Source organism: Prionailurus bengalensis, chromosome B2, assembly GCF_016509475.1.
Source record: "Prionailurus bengalensis isolate Pbe53 chromosome B2, Fcat_Pben_1.1_paternal_pri, whole genome shotgun sequence".
Lineage (NCBI taxonomy): Eukaryota > Metazoa > Chordata > Mammalia > Carnivora > Felidae > Prionailurus > Prionailurus bengalensis.
In genome coordinates this window covers 69,724,558-69,742,162 of record NC_057349.1, presented here as the reverse complement: position 1 = coordinate 69,742,162, position 17,605 = coordinate 69,724,558, and the positions used below count along the sequence as shown (strand labels likewise).

At 35.7% G+C, this 17,605-nt stretch overlaps 1 protein-coding gene across 1 annotated transcript in view; it reads right to left on the bottom strand.

Annotated features, from left to right (window-relative positions):
• MEI4 (meiotic double-stranded break formation protein 4) overlaps nucleotides 1–17,605 on the bottom strand; it is a 187,068-nt gene that overhangs the window by 68,860 nt on the left and 100,603 nt on the right. Inside the window, exon 3 of the mRNA XM_043591863.1 lies at nucleotides 1,731–1,862. Within this exon, the coding sequence (XP_043447798.1) occupies nucleotides 1,731–1,862 (132 nt within the window). The remainder of the gene's footprint in view (nucleotides 1–1,730; nucleotides 1,863–17,605) is intronic.

Below are 17,605 nucleotides of genomic sequence, written 5' to 3'. Positions count from 1 at the left end.
ACAATCCATAGCTACTCATGCATCCTTTCTGCTTAAAATGGCTGAAGTGGATATTGTCATATACTATAAGAATACCAACTAATAGTTTCCTTGTCTTTAAACAAGGAAACCAACTAACTGTTTCCTCACCAACTAATAGTTTCCTTGTCTCCTTGATGGAGAAAATTTATGTAAAGCATGTTATTACCGTATTTATCACCTGCCAGAAAATAGTTATTGTTCCATTGTTATCCTTCTTCCCAAGTGATTTAACAATCAAGATGCCTGGGTTTGAATTATGGCTTTAGCATATGTTCTTTCTGCAATCTTGGTCAAGTTGCTTAACCACTCTAAGGTTTTATTTCTTTATCTATATATTAGGTAAAAGGTACAATTACTTCATGGAGATTCGTGAAAATTAAATGAGAATATGTAAATAAAAATTTCTTGTCTGTACTTTGTTATTTTCCATACAAGCAATCTAATTTCATCAAGTCATTTCCCACATGGCTTCCTGTTTTTAAATTCCATGACCTTACCTTGCACTTTCAGAATGCTGGGCACACATTTTAAAAAGTACAGCCAGTGCCTCTATTTTCTGTTATCTTCTGCTTTTCAAATACATTTTTCAAGTTGTTCCTTTTCCATGACATCTTTTCAGGGACCTGCAACCTACCTTGACCACTTCCTTGATGTTGGAGCTTCTACAAACACCAGCAAGTGTTTTAGCACTTCACTGTTTTTTTTTTTTCATTTAGTAAATGTGTCTTCTTTCTTTCTCCAATGCACTTTTAGCCCCTTAATACCAGTAACAATTACTTAAAAAAAATCTAACAGAGCACTTAAGAGAGTTTACCATTTAGTAGTCACATAGATGATTTATCATGTCACTCACTGAAATCAATTAGATTAAATGGTATTTTTGGAATATGTTATTAAATGTAGGGAACTTAGACGTAAGCAATTGGTGAAATATTATGTAAAATTATATATATTTTTTTCTAATTAAATTTTTTCTTTTTTACCCAAACGTTTCTTCCTGTCTCTGATTTCCTTTAATTGTGCTTCATTCTATCACAGAGACAGTAATGGTATTAAAAGTTGGCAAAGTGAACACATGATATACTAGTATCAACATGAAAATAAAGGAATGACTTCTGTTCCTTAGACACGTTTGTCAGCATTGATGTAAGAGTTTGCACAGATAAGAGAGCTGAGAGCACGGGTTTTCAACCCTGGCTGCAAATTGGGATGCCTGAAGAGCTTTAATAATACCAATACCTGCATCTTAAATCCAGATACTTCCTTTTGACCAAACTAGCATACGGCTTAACAATAGGGCATTTAAAAGTTAACCAGATGATTCTCATGAGCAATTAGAAATAAAAACCACTGGTTAGAGGCTGTTCTTCATACAGCATCCTTTCCTATTCACTTTCCTCTCAATGTTTTGCTCTAGGAACATGATGCCTGATTAGAGAGATTTAAGGCCATTCATCTAAGCATTCCTTGTCACCAGTGGTACCTTTGGCACATATATGCATGTAAGGGTGATAAGATGGTATTTTGAAAACTATTTTCTGAAAATATCTTTACAATTTTAGTAGACAGTAATTTTATTCACATACTTTGGGGAAAAAAGGTAATGAAACTAAAATATCAGCCAGGCAAGAAGAATAGAGAGGAGAAAAGGAAAGAAAGTCTATAGCTGTATTAAATAAATAAGAGTTACAGTTTCGGGTTACATGTACCTGATTGATGGTACCCAGAATGTCAGTGAAGCTGTTTACTTCTGATAAAAGCTGAGATATTATAGATTTTCTCAACAAGCTGCAACTTCCCAGGGTTACCAGACTCTGAGACACATGGTGCTGCACCTGAAACTAAAGATAAAAATGAATAGGTTTCTACTTTCTATCAAGTCAAGTCAAAATATATTTCGTGGGCATTTTCTAAGACTTCATTACTGAATTCATACTGTCAGGAGTATAAAAAGTGTCAACATAATTCTGGGTCAGTCTTAAGTGAAATTATGAAATAGACACACTATAACTATATAAGTAATATCTTCTATAGCAATTAATATTTTGAAATGTATGACAAAGTGCTGAAATATAAGTTTTAGCTGAAATATCAAAATAAATAATTGTATTTAGATGATAAACCATATATAGAATGAATGAATAAAAAAATAGATGATAAAACTCTTAAGTGCTTATCTACTAGGTATAAGGATAGATATAGATATATATAAAAAGTGAAAGAATGGAGTTTGAAAATGTCTTTTGGGATAGCTGTTGGTACACTATGAATCCCAACTCCACACTGGAGAGACAGGTAGAAGGACTTCTCTATTCTCCATAAGTCAGGACAGAGGCATTTGACAGAGAGGAGAAAAATGTAGAACTATAAATTTTCATCTAGAGGCAGCAAAAAGTACTCACGACTAAACAAATATAAAAGGACATTAGGAGACAACAAACTATATCCCATACAATTATTAAGAGAAAGGCCATCTGATTATAAATCACATTAAAGTTATGTATAAATCATAGCTGGAACTTCATTAAATATACCCTTTAATATATTTTGGAGAAAGGAAGCTTCAGAAGTATCTTAAAGAAATAGCACATACCTTGTCATGTTAAAATCATATTAAGGAGACATTGCTTTTGTATATAAAATGTTTAAATGATAATGTTAAGTAAATAATGGTCTATGAAATTAGGAAATGTCACCTGTGTCCTTTAAGATAAACACTTAATGTAGATATTTCTCAAATAGATATTTTAATAATATACCTTAAAATTTAATCAATGACAGTAAAATGGTGAACATATTAGAGTTCAAAAGAAATTTCTATTATAAATACAGATTTATGTAACTAGTTCTTAGTAACAGTTTCCTAAGTCAACTTGTCAACTCAATACTAAAACCACATTGATTTGTTACCATAAGAAATCATAGTTATTAATCATTATTATTTCTTAATAATGTAACTGGCTAAGACACCCTCTGTAGCTCTCCACTGCCAGTTTTTTGCAGATTTTTCACATTTTTGTTTGTACCTGAAAAGAGAATACTCCTATATAAACTCTAAAAAAATTTCTGTTGAGTATTCCACTGATGCTTTAGTTGTACTTATGTCTTTTCTTAATATTTAATTCTTTAGGAGATAAAGTGCAGAAAAAATTCACAGTAAAATAAAAGGTACTTCAGACCGTGGGAATGAAATTATGAGGGTATTAACAAGGTTAGGTTTGTGGACTCTGGAACCTAACTGCCTGAGTCAAATGTCACCTCTACTGCTTATTAACTTTTACTAGAAAGTTACCTTTTTTAATGTTTGAGCTTCCACACCTGCAAAATAATGATTGTGATAGCACCCACTTCAGCTGTTGTGCATATTAATTTAGACAGTAAAAATGGTTAACACAGTGCCAGGCATTTAATAAGTGTTCAATAAGTGTCACATGTTATAATGTAAAAGCACTGAAGGATACAGAAATGTAATTTATTGAACCCTGAAAAGTTAAATACTAGTAATAAAATGAAAATAAATGTTTTTCTAGAGTTAATGCAATCCTATTAGAGAACACTGATAAGAAGAAAAGTTCATCATAAACACCTTTTCCAGAATCTAGATAGGAATTGTTACTGTCTCCCCAATATGACTGAGGTTTGTAAGAGAACAAAGACTAAGTATATAACTGTTAAGGTAATGTAAAATTCTGTTAACGTTTTATAAAAATGGCCTCTATACTTCTTTACATTTCAATTGACAATTGCCCTTTTGAAAACACAGTGGAACTTTTGAAAGAGGCTGGCATGGAGGCTAGGGCTTACATCATACAATATACAAGTGGCTACTGTGGTGGAAAACATGGAAGGTCTCACTCAATACTTATGCTATCTTTTTCTACTCTAGCACATCTTCCTGTATTTCAGGGACTGGAAACTTATTAATAATTTCCCCCAGATTCCTGTGCAGTTAGAATTTTGGATATTATTTGAGTTCTGCCCATCGGAAGTACTCACTTGAGATTTTTATTTAGAAGAACATTACGGAAGAAGAGAAGCAGGGCAGCATGCATTCTGTTAGTGACGACTGGCAGAGGGGACATGGTTTTGGCTCATCCTGCAGCTGGTTCAAAGCTTCCTACTTTTGCAAATTCTTAATCCTGATGGAAGCAGTAGGATGCTACCTTGGTGGCTTAGTGGTTTGGGAGTCATTCCTGTAAACTCAACCTTCTCAAATACTTGTGAACTCAGCCAAATCAAACGTGCGTTGATCTACATATTCCACTGGAGGATTCACAGAACCCAGTGTTGACATTTAAGTCTTGAAATATGCAGAGGCGGAAATTCCTACCACATGTTCAATACATTTGCCTATCTGATCTGTGTAAAAGATAGAAGGATCTTGGAGAATGGCAGTGAATTAGCACAGATTTCATCAGGGGTAGTTCTGTTCCAGTTGTAGTTCCTTTCTTAGCACAATCAACACTGCTTCTGATATTGTTAGACAGGTCTTAATCTGGGAATATATTTTATTATCCCAATAAGGATAGAATGAAGCAGCTTGCATTCACCTAATGAGACATTCAGTATAATTTTTCTGTCCTATTTAAGGCCACGCCAACTTGCTGGGCTCTGTGTCATTACTTAGTTCATAGGACTGTGATCATGAAAACATTCCACAGAACATCATGCTGGTGTACTGTATTGATATCATGCTGATATGGCAATTTTTTTAAAAGTCCCTGGTAAAAAAACATGCATTACAAGAGAGTGGACCCCAGGATTCAGGTACCTGATACACCTGGGACGTTTCTGGGTCTGATGCATGTTAGAATACCCCTTCAAAGTGAAAAAAACAGGTTGCTTTTGTATGTATTTCCTATCAGTAATAAAAACATATTAATACTTGATGGGAATTTGTGGATATTTGGGGCAGCATATATTCATTTAGGCTTACCATTTGGATGGAAACATTGAGTAAATCCTGTCTATAAACTTTGAGAAGAGCCCAGAGTCATATAAAGATCTCTAGCTGGTCTAAGTTGAAGAACAGGAAGCTCTGCCACTTGGGCCTGACAACAATAATATCTAATGTTCTTGGAGTTCATCAGTAACTTTATGAAGCCTGTAGCTGATAGTAATAAGAAAATCACAAAGAAAATTATACTTGGTTTGGGAAAAAGTCAAACCTTTCTTGGCAAATAAGTATAATCTTACACACGCACACACACACATACATATAACTATTTGGTCCTACAAGAGATTAAATAACTGCCTGATCATGGGACACCGATTAGTCACATATGCCCAAAGCTGCTCATTTGAACAGTGGTACCTAAAGTCAGTTATACACAGCAACACTCTGTCATCAAGTAGCTACACTATATATAAAATCATGATCAAGCAGGAAATAAAAGCAGAAGTGTGCTTGAACAGTTAGTTCCAACTAGAATACCACTCCTTATAAGGTTGAGTTATAAGAAATTTATGTTCTAAACCAGTGACAAATATATGATGCTCTTTCTCTGATACCCAGAATACATGAGTTCAGGAACCAAGGTATGAAAGAGACTGAGAACTCTCAATATTACATCTAATGATTCATTGGTAAAGTATTCTTTACACCCTTGTGACTGGATTCTGGTTTAGAAGTCTAAACAAACAAGTAAGAATGGTTTCTACTAAAGAACCCCACAATTGTTTCATGAATTGGAGGCTGAAATTTCCACCTGGCTATATGAAGTTCTTTGTGCCACCCTATCAATAGCAAATAGGACATTCCTATGTTGGCTAGAGCAATTGATCTCTGGTTGAGAAAAACAGGCATTTAAAACACAATGGCAGCAGGGAAGATTGTATTTGGAAGCCAGGCGTTACCTGGTATGAATGTCCAAGTAATGTAAGTAAATAGAATATTATAGCAACCTCATGAGGCAAGACCACCAAAAGGCCAGATCCTTCAGAGATGAAACTGTGGGTAAATCCAATTAATTGAGGTTCTGGCTAAGGACAAGTGGAGGGTATAACTTCAGTGGAGGAAGAAAGTCAATATAAATTGTAGATTTATAACTAGTTGTACAACTGAAGGCCATGGAGGGTTACTTTTCTCTTCGTGTGTGTGTGTGTGTGTGTGTGTGTGTGTGTGTGTGTAGGTATGGCATTTTGGCAGTGGCTCACTTTATAATTTAGTCCATGAACTGCAACATATTGTGATGGAACTGGCATAGGCATGATTAGCACATCATCACATAAAATCACATCACATCACCTCACATCACATGAAATGATTGACTCTTTGTATCTTTCCTTTTGAGAAGAGGTCTACAGATTTTTGTTTCTATAGAGAATTGGTACATTATGTCTTCCAAGTACAGTTTTTGCTATTGATAGTTTGGGGAAGTTTGAACAAGGGAAAAAGCTTTATTGAATTCATATGTAAGTAAGTATATAAATAAATAAACCTAAATCTCTCTCTTGTTTGCACATGCTCTATCTCTCTATATATAGATATACACATATTACATAAAAGAGATCAGACTCTGAGGCCATACTGCCTGTTCAAAACCTAACTCAGCAATTTACTACCTATGTGACCACTAGTAATTTACTATACTTCTCTGTAGCTTAGTTTTCTCACCTGTAAAAGGAGGATAAGAATAGCTACTATTTCCCAGGTTTGTTCTGAAAAATAAATGAGTTAATACATGGAAATATTTGTAATGAATGTTAGCTATTTTTAACGCTAAGGAAAGAAGATAACCAGATAGAAAGATCTCTCTCTCTCTCTCTCTCTCTTTCTCTCTCCTCTCTCTGTTTCTCTCTCCTCTCTCTCTTTCTCTCTCCTCTCTCTCTTTTTCCATCACATCTGCAGGAGAGCTCATACCTCCTCCACCCCATTGTTTCTTTCAAGGAGAAGAAGCACAGGTATGACTGAGGTCTGGACTAACATGCCAGAGGGAAAACACTATAGGTAAAGACTGGCAGAATCTTTCCTTAGGCTTTAGTTGCCAAAGAATTTAATCTCTTTGTGACTACAGTGATAAGAGACTCTAAGAGTGTGCCTATCTTCTAAGAATACTTCTCAGTTTAAAAAAGAAAAAAATAGGGGCGCCTGGGTGGCTCAGTCGGTTAAGCGTCTGACTTCAGCTCAGGTCACGATCTCGCGGTCGGTGAGTTCGAGCCCCGCGTTGGGCTCTGGGCTGTGTCTCCCTCTCTCTCTGTCCCTCCCCCATTCATATTCTGTCTCAAAAATAAATAAACGTTAAAAAAAATTTTTTTTTAAAAATAAGTGAAAATTAGGAAAAACAAGGCATTGACCAAGAATGCTTAGATCAAGCTCTATTGTTGGTCAAAACTATGACTGACACATGGTGCAGTCCAATTCTTTAAGGCAAAATTCCAAGTAGGCCTGTATTATAGTAGGGTTTTGCTCTAAAACTATGTATAAAACCAGGGGCGGTATTCCAGAAATCTTCTCAAAGGTGTCATTAAGTGGAAATCTACAAACTAGAGAGCTTGGCAGTTTCCAAAGGGAAGACCTGGGCTTTATAAACACAGGGAGGAACTCCTACAAAGTGTGTTTGGAAAGACAACAATAGTAGACAAGTTCAGCCCGCATCAGAAGAACAGCAAGAAGTAACAGGCACCCTGGCAAGGGAGTACAACAGAAGAAAGGAGGCTCTGAGAAAAGGTCACGTTTGAAGACCCATGATCTGTCTGTAGACAGCAGGATCTCAGTTTTAAGTAGCTGGTAAGAAACTGGGAAGGCAGACAATGCAGAGAAGCAAGAAGACGGAAATAAGACAGGAACTCTGTTTCCATGCCTGCCAGAGAGGGAACAAGGCACAGAAAACATTTGTTGGGACTAGAATGTAAGGTAGGTCAAAATTTTTAGACGCACTACTAATCTGCTAATTTGTAATGAAATTATCCATGGCCCTTTGAATCATTGCCATGGTACAGGTGAGAGCCCAGAGCCTGAGAAAGAGTTGAGCACACACGTATGGGTCAACTGACTGCTGGAAAAAGAGGTATAAGGGGAAAAAATTAAACTATGTAAGGCACTGATATACATCAGGATATATTTATCATTGAGCTTCAAAACAAAGCAAGACTTAAAAAATCAAAAGGCAAACAAATATTTGCTTAGGTTTAGAGCAAGGACGAGATGGAGCAGTCTCATGAAAAAAATGATATGGAGTTAACACATGACAAAAAAAATCTATTTTATTCTCACTTTTCCCATTCAAAGGAATGATCTTCAGTCTGGAGATAATAAACATAATAAATATAAACGATAAAGCAGAATTAAAGGTTCAAATTCAATGAGTATGTAAGAATCTAGTTACCTGAACTGAACTCAAAGTTGGAAGAAATTTACCCTAAAGTACACAAAGTACTTGTAGACGTAATTAATAATATATTCCATTATAATTACTGAGAAACCATACAAAAGGCAACAAAGGAATAGAAGTAGGAAGGGCTATGTGAATTTTTTAAAAATGAAAGTAGTTGTCTCAACCCACGTAATAATATATGTGGATTCTAGCACAATTTTAGGATGCTGCTGTGCAGAAAATTTGTCAGAAGAGCATACAGAGTCATTAGGAAGGTGCATCAATTAAAGAATAACGTCAGGCCACACCAACTTTAATTCCTGTCCTATTATGATAGAGTTGCTATGTTTTATCAAAAGAAGTCCCAGACATAGAATACGTTGATTTCAACAAGAACTCTGAGCAAGCCCTTAGGATTTCTTTTAGATACAGTAGGGACCACATAAGTTTCAGGATGGGTGAATAAACTGCTCCTAAAGAGAATGGGTTATAATTTGCATGGGTTCTTCTAATAGCAGATCGTAGTACTTGGCTCTATAGAGTAACAGAAAAGAGGTGAGTGCTCGGAAGGTCACAAATGAATTCTGTGAAATAAATGTTAAGAAAACACTTTCAGATCAAAGGTATATAATCATGACAGAACAAGTGACAGAAACTGGTCATGTGGAAGGGCTGCCTAGGGACATGCCTTGGAAAATTCATGCATTCCCTCTGTTTCTATTGTTATTTACTCATCTCACTCTACTAATGAACAAAATCAAGTAAAACCAACTAAAAACTATGGGGACAGTAAGAATTATGTGCTTTCTTCTGCCTAGACAAAAGAGTTGGGACACTCCATCTAGTATCCCAACAACCTGGATAATTACATTTCTCATTTTTTAAATGGAAGGAAATAACACTCAGACATGTTAAGTTCACATGGTGAGGGGCAGAGTCTAGTGTTAGGTTCAGATTTTTTTTTAACTTGAATACCTATTATCTCTTCTGCTAGTGAAGTAAAACTTATAGGAAAACATGGCAACAGAGGAGCAGAAAACAGTATCAATATAAATATACTATGATTCATTAATATAATATGATTTATTTTGCCTTGTGTATAATTCTTAGTGTTTATATATCGTATCACTGAATCCTTAAAATAACCCTATGAGGAGGTATACTCTCAATTTAAATAACAGGGACCCAGGTATAGAGAGAGTAAGTAACTTGTTCAAAGTTAGATCAAATATACATAAGAATCAGAATTCCCTTGTGCTGTTAACCATTATATATCCAAAGCCATCACATCCCGATCTCTCGTGAAGGCATAAAAACTCTGAAAGCCCCCAGGAACACTTATGGAAAATTTCCAACCACTTGCCAGATTCTGATTACAATGTTTATCGATTGCCACAGTAAATGAAGGAAACACAATTGCTAGACGGTGCACCATCAATTTCTGTTAGTGAAGCAGCACTGGAAGCAAACTGAACAGTAGGGGAAAAGAGACTCAGATATACAGGGACAGATGGTACCAGCCCTAAATCTGGGTAGACAACGCACTAAGTGTTCCCTACTTTCTTTTTTTTCCCAGTATATGAAGTTTATTGTCAAATTGGTTTCCATACAACACCCAGTGCTCATCCCAAAAGGTGCCCTCCTCAATGCCCATCACCCACCCTCCCTTCCCTCCCACCCCCCATCAACCCTCAGTTAGTGTTTCCTACTTTCAAAAGCATCTAACGTATTCCACCCCTTTATTTTCCTGTTATTCTATAATTAATATTAATTAATTGTATAAAGAAAACCAAAGTACTTAGGACAAGGAAACAATATTTTAGGGGATGTTACTTCTGGGAAGTGGGTAAATAAATAGGTATGAAAACCCTTTTCCCATAAATGCTATCAGTGCACCTAAAAACTTCTGAAACAACCCAAATCTTCAGCAATATCAACCATAGCTATTAATTAAGTCTGGCTTATCAGAATGTAGATGATCACAGTAGGCAAGCAATTAGCAGACAGTAATGTCCAGAAAATTGACCTCTGGAACTAATCACGGCTTTAAGCAAACCAGCATGAGTAAGGGGCTGGGCCACTCCCCTAGCTCTCTGGATCAGAGCAGTGCCAATCTGTGCTGTAGAACAGAAACTGTTGTACAAAGATCTTAAAACTTCAGTGCATTAAAGTTAAAAGTAAATTATCCAGACTCAATTGAAAGTGAATCAGAAAAAAAACAAAAAACAAACAAACAAACAAAAAAACGCTTTTTAAAAGCTCTCACTCAGGTGAAAAAATATATACTACAAAAGTAAATATGTTACATAGTTTAGAGTAAAAGTTACTGTTGCAATTACGTACATAAAATGATGTTTTAAAAATAACTAGATGTATTAAGATTCTTATAAGGTAGGCAATCATTCATGAAAAAAACATGATTCTAAAGAATAGGACACAATAAAATTAAAGCTATCAGAGCCAAATGTAAATGGGTCTACATTCATTCATTCTTTATGGCAAATATTGACTGAGTATGGTCCATGTGCCAGTGACTGTGCTAGACCCCATTATCACTTAGATTCAACGAAGAATAAAATAAGATTACTTTTGCTTCAGTAGTTACTTCTGCTTATGGTTGGCAAGATACTTTAAAACGCTATCAAAATGCAATTCAGCTTGATCCTGATGTGAAAGAATACTTTCCAAAAAGTTAAAAATGTGACTCTCATACAAATTTAGAGTAAATACATGTCAATGGTGTATTTATATTATTAGTGAGGGTAAAGAACACTTAGGAATTGAGTACTGGATTTATTTTTTTTTTTTCTTTTTTTTTTATTTTTTTTTTCTTTTTTTTTTAATTTTTTTTTTCTGAAATTTATTGACAAATTGGTTTCCATACAACACCCAGTGCTCATCCCAAAAGGTGCCCTCCTCAATACCCATCACCCACCCTCTCCTCCCTCCCACCCCCCATCAACCCTCAGTTTGTTCTCAGTTTTTAACAGTCTCTTATGCTTTGGCTCTCTCCCATTCTAACCTCTTTTTTTTTTTTTTTCCTTCCCCTCCCCCATGGGTTCCTGTTAAGTTTCTCAGGATCCACATAAGAGTGAGACCATATGGTATCTGTCTTTCTCTGTATGGCTTATTTCACTTAGCATCACACTCTCCAGTTCCATCCACGTTGCTACAAAAGGCCATATTTCATTTTTTCTCATTGCCATGTAATATTCCATTGTGTATATAAACCACAATTTCTTTATCCATTCATCAGTTGATGGACATTTAGGCTCTTTCCATAATTTGGCTATTGTTGAGAGTGCTGCTATGAACATTGGGGTACAAGTGGCCCTATGCATCAGTGCTCCTGTATCCCTTGGATAAATTCCTAGCAGTGCTATTGCTGGGTCATAGGGTAGGTCTATTTGTAATTTTCTGAGGAACCTCCACACTGCTTTCCAGAGCGGCTGCACCAATTTGCATTCCCACCAACAGTGCAAGAGGGTTCCCGTTTCTCCACATCCTCTCCAGCATCTATAGTCTCCTGATTTGTTCATTTTGGCCACTCTGACTGGCGTGAGGTGATACCTGAGTGTGGTTTTGATTTGTATTTCCCTGATAAGGAGCGACGCTGAACATCTTTTCATGTGCCTGTTGGCCATCCGGATGTCTTCTTTAGAGAAGTGTCTATTCATGTTTTCTGCCCATTTCTTCACTGGGTTATTTGAGTACTGGATTTAAAGAAAAACACTGAAATAATACTGTTAAGTTAGGTACACAACTGGTTAGTATCTGACAGGATAAACCCCTAACATAACCTCTGGGGATGCCTGTGTGTGTGTGTACACAGAATTTTTTTTAAAGATATTTTTAATATGTTCTTTAGTTTTGAGAGAGAGAGCGAATGAGCGTGAGCAGGGGAGGGGCAGAGGGAGACACAAATCCGAAGCAGGCTCCATGCTCTGAGCTGTCAGCACAGAGCCCGACACAGGGCTCGAACCCATGAACTGCAAGATCATGACCTGAGCCAAAGTCAGATACTTAACCCACTGAGCCACCCAGGTGTCCCCAGAATTTTTATATATAGAAATTGTTTACGTCTATACCAGATAAGAATTATGGGTTAATCTGGAACTTCACAGAGTCCCAATAAGTCTGACAAAATACACCCCCAGACATTTAAATAATCCTTGGGTTAGCCTGCTAAATAATGGCTTACAGTGTCAGAGAGGATAAGTTACCAACATCTTGCCCTAGTTATAGGATCACGATAATGTATTGTAACACTAGAAAAAGTAACATATATTAGTGTATCACTGAATTCTTAAGAAAAAAAAGGAAATCCTCAGAGGCCAAAAGAAATAGAATAAAAATATGATGAAATCAAACAATTAACTTTCAGGGATGGATAAGCAGGGGTTGCCTTGTTGGCAAATAATACTAGCAGCACAGAACCCTCAACTAAGGCCTGGACCCTTCCCAAGTGGCAAATTGTCTAATATCTTACAGAGCTAAAGTACTAATGGAAGACAGGCTGATAAACATCTGTGTGCCAGCAAAAGGAAGGAACGTCCAAGTTAGTAAGAATGGTACCAACAGTAGAACTAATCACAGTCACCCGTGAGAATGTGCAAAGTCAGCCATGTCTCCGTTGGGTCTGCGATTCAAATTTACACTACTGAATATGCCAGGACCCCAAGCTGAGAAAGTAAGCTTTTCTGGAAACTAGAAGATGCAAATCTAAAACCACTCTTCTCTTTTCAGCTTTATTGAGATACAATTGACATATGACATTAAGTTTAAGATGTACACTGTAATGCTTTGATAACTTACATGTTGTAAAATGATTACCACAACAGGGTTAGTTAAAACATCCATTGCTTCCCATAATTTCTTCTTTGTGGTAAGAATGTTTCAGATACTCTTAGTATCTTTAAGTATATAATACTGTATGATTTTTTAAATTTATTTTTTATTAATTTATTAATTTACATCCAAGTTAGTTAGCATATAGTACAAAAGTGATTTCAGGAGTAGATTCCTTAATGCCGCTTACCCATTTAGCCCATCTCCCCTCCCACAAACCCTCCAGCAAGTTTGTTCTCTATATTTAAGACTCTCTTATGTTTTGTCCCCCTGCCTTGTTTTTATATTCTTTGCTTCCCTTCCCTTATGTTCATCTGTTTAGTATCTTAAATTCCTCATATGAGTGAAGCCATACGAGATTTGTCTTTCTCTGGCTAATTTCACTTAGCATAATACCCTCTAGTTTTATCCACGTAGTTGCAAATGGCAAGATTTCATTCTTTTTGATTGCTGGGTAATACTCCATTGTATGTATGTATGTATGTATGTATGTATGTATGTATGTATAGATACATACCACATCTTCTTTATCCACTCATCTGTCGATGGACATTTGGACTCTTTCCATACTTTGGCTATTGTCAATAGTGCTGCTATAAACATTGGGGAGCATGTGCCCCTTCAAAACAGCACACCTGTATCCCTTGGGTAAATACCTAGTAGTGCAATTGCTGGGTCATATAATACTGCATGATTAACTGTAATTGCCAAGCTGTACATTAGATCCCCAGGATTTATTCATCTTCTAACTGGAACTTTGTATACTTTGACGAGTATCTCCCCATTTCCTATACCCTACAGCTCTTGGTAAACACCATTCTATTATGCGTTCAGATTTTTTAAGACTCCACATATAAGTAATATCAATAGTATTTTTCTTTCTCTCAATTCACTTTACTTAATGCTCTCAGAGGTCCATTTATGTTTTGCAAATGTCAGGATTTCCTTCTTTCTCATGTTTCCACTGTATTTATATATACTATATCATCTTTATTCATCTTCAGATAGACTAAGGTTGTTTTGATATCTTGGCTATTATGAATATGCTGCAATGAACATGGGAGTATAGCTATCTCTACAAGATCCTGATATCATTTCCTTTTGAGATTATATATATATATATATATATATATATATACACATACATGTGTATATATATATATACACACACACACACACACAGACACACACACACATACATACCTAGAAGTTGAATTGATGAATCCTATGATAGTTCTATTTTTAATTTTCTGAGGAACCTGCATTCCATATCCTGTTGTGACTGTACTGACTGATATTCCCAGTGCTCAACAGCTCCTTTTTCTCTATATCCTCACAATGCTTGTTATCTCCTCTTTTTGATGACAGCTCTTCTGACAGGTATGAGGTGGTATCTCAGTGTGGTGTTGATTTGCATTTCCTTGATGCTGAGTGATGTTCAGCATCTTTTCACACACCTGTTGGCCATGTGTATACCTTCTTTGGAAAAGTGTTTATTCAGTTCCTCTGCCCATTTTTTAACTGGACTGTTTGTATTTTTGATACAGCTGTAAGAGTTCTTTTTCTATCCCATTCTGGAGGCTGCCTTTTCATTTTATGGATAGTTTCTTTTGCTGTGCAGTTTTTCTGTATGATGGTCCCATTTGTTGAATTTTGCTTCTGTTGCTTGGGCCTTGTTTTTGTTTGCATGCTTTGCAAGTGCTCAGTTCCAGGTTCATCTCTACATGTCTTTTGTTATCAAAGAATAACCGATCTACAATATTATATTAGTTTCAATTATATCATCTATATTATACTACTTATTTATATTATATACTCTACTATATATAGTTATAATCATTATATAGAACACAGTGATTTGACATTTATACACACCGTGCAATGATCACCATGATAAGTCTAGTTACCATTTGTCACCACACAGGTCTTTAAAATATTATTGACTATAATCACTGTGCTATACATTACATTCCTGTAACTTTTTTATGTTATAAATGAAGATTGTACCTCTTAATCACTTTCACCTATTTTTTCCAGCCCCCAACCCTCATCCCTGCTGACAACCATCAGTTTGTTGTCTGTATCTATGAATCTTAGATACAGATAAACAATAGTATTATTGTTTATAATCCCCATGTTGTACTTTCCAACCCAGTGACTTATTTATAACTGGAAGTTTGTACCTCTTAATCTCCTTTATTTCCCCCAAATCCCTCAACTCTGGAAATGAGCAGTTTGTTCTCTATATTTATAATTCTGTTTCTGTTTTTGTTAGTTTGGTTGTTTTCCTGTTCTTTTGTTTTAGAGCCCTCATAAAAGTGAAATCATATGGCATTTGTCTTAGACTTATTCCACGTAGTATAATGTCCTCTAAGCCTATCCATGTGGTCACAAATGAAAATATTTCACTCTTTTTATGGCTCAGTAATATTCCATTAAATTTATACACCACATCTTCCTTATCCATTCACCATCAGTGAGCCTTTTGGCTGCTTCCATATATTGGCTATTATAATTAATGCTGCAATAAACATAGGGGTGCATGTATCTTTTGGTTTTTTTATTTTTATTTAAATTACAGTTATTTTATACATATATATATACACACACACACATATACATATACATATGTACACATATATGTGTGTGTGTGTGTATATATATATATATATATAGTAATATTAATTTCTAGTGTACAGAATACTGATTCAGCACTTCCACACAATACTTGGTGTTCATCAACGTGTGCTCCTTCATCCCCATAACCTATTTAACTCATCCCCCTACCCACCTCCCTCTGGTAACCATCAGTTTGTTTTCTGTAGTTAAAAGAATAGGGAAAAAAAGAGAAGGGGGTATGCCACATATTCTTTATCCATTTATTAGTCTATGGACACTTGGGCTGTTTCCCTAATTTGGCTATTGTGGATAATGCTGCTATAAACATTGGGATGCATGTATCCCTTTGAATTAGTATTTTTGTACTTTGGGGGTAAATACCTAATAGTTCAATTGCTGGATCATAGGGTAGTTCTATTTTTAACTTTTTGAGGAACTTCCATGTTTCCCACATGGTGGGAAACTTCCATGTTTCCCACTGGTGGTTGCACCAGTTTACATTCCCACCAACAGTACACAGGGTCCCTGTTTTTCCACATCCTTGCCAACACCTTTTTTTCTCACGTTGCTGATTTTAGACACTGATAGGTGTGAGGTGATATCTCACTGTAGTTTTGATTTGTATTTCCCTAATGATCAGTGGTGTTGAGCATCTTTTCATGTGTCTGCTGGCCATGTCTTCTTTTGGAAAAATGTCTATTCACATCTTCTGCACAATTTTTAATTGGATTAGTTGTTTTTTGAGTGTTGATTTTATAAGTTCTTTACCTATTTTGGATACTAACCCTTTATCAAATATGTCATTTAATAAATACCTTCTCCCATTCTGTAGGTTTACCTTTAATTACCTCTTAGTTTTGTCGATGGTTTCCTTCCCTGTGCAGAAGCTTTCTTATTTTAATGAAATCACAATAGTTTATTCTTTTCTTTTGTTTCCCTGTCTCAGGAGACACACCTAGAAAGAAGTTGCTAAAGTAACGCCTGTATTCTCCTCTAGGGTTTTGATGGTTTCAGGTCTCACATTTAGGTCTTTAATCCATTTTGAGTTTGGTGTAAGAAAGTGATCCATTTTCATTCTTTTGCATGTTGCTGTCCAGTTTTCTGACATCATTTGTTGAAGATACTATCTTTTTCCCATTGGATATTCTTTCCTGCTTTGTCAAAGATTAATTGACCATATAGTTATGGGCACAATTCTGGGTTTTCTATTCTCTGCATCTATTTTTGTGCCAATAACATATGTTTTGATCACTACAACTTTGTAATATAACTTTAAGTCTGGAATTGTGAGGTCTCCAACTTTGCTTCCCTTTTTCAAAGTTGTTTTGACTCTTCGGGTTTGTGTGTGTGTGTGTGTGTGTGTGTGTGTGTGTGGTTCCATACAAATTTTAGGATTGTTTGTTCTAGCTCTGTGAAAACTACCAGTGGTATTTTGATAGGGATTGCATTGAATATGTAGATTGCTTTGGGTAGTATTGATATTTTAACAGTATTTGTACTTATCTGTGAGCACGGAATGTTTTTCCATTTCTTTGTGTCATCTTTAATTTCATCAGTATTTTAATTTTATTAGTAATTTAATTTCACCAGTATTTTATAGTTTTCAAAGTACAGGTCATTCACAAACTCTTTGGTTAGGTTTATTGCTAGGTATCTTATTGTTTTTCCTGCAATTGTAAATGGAATTGGTTCCTTAATTTCTCTTTCTGCTGCTTCATATTGGTGTATAGATGTGCAACAGATGTCTGTATGTTGATTTTGTACCCCGTGTCTTTACTGAATTCATTGACCAGTTCTAACAG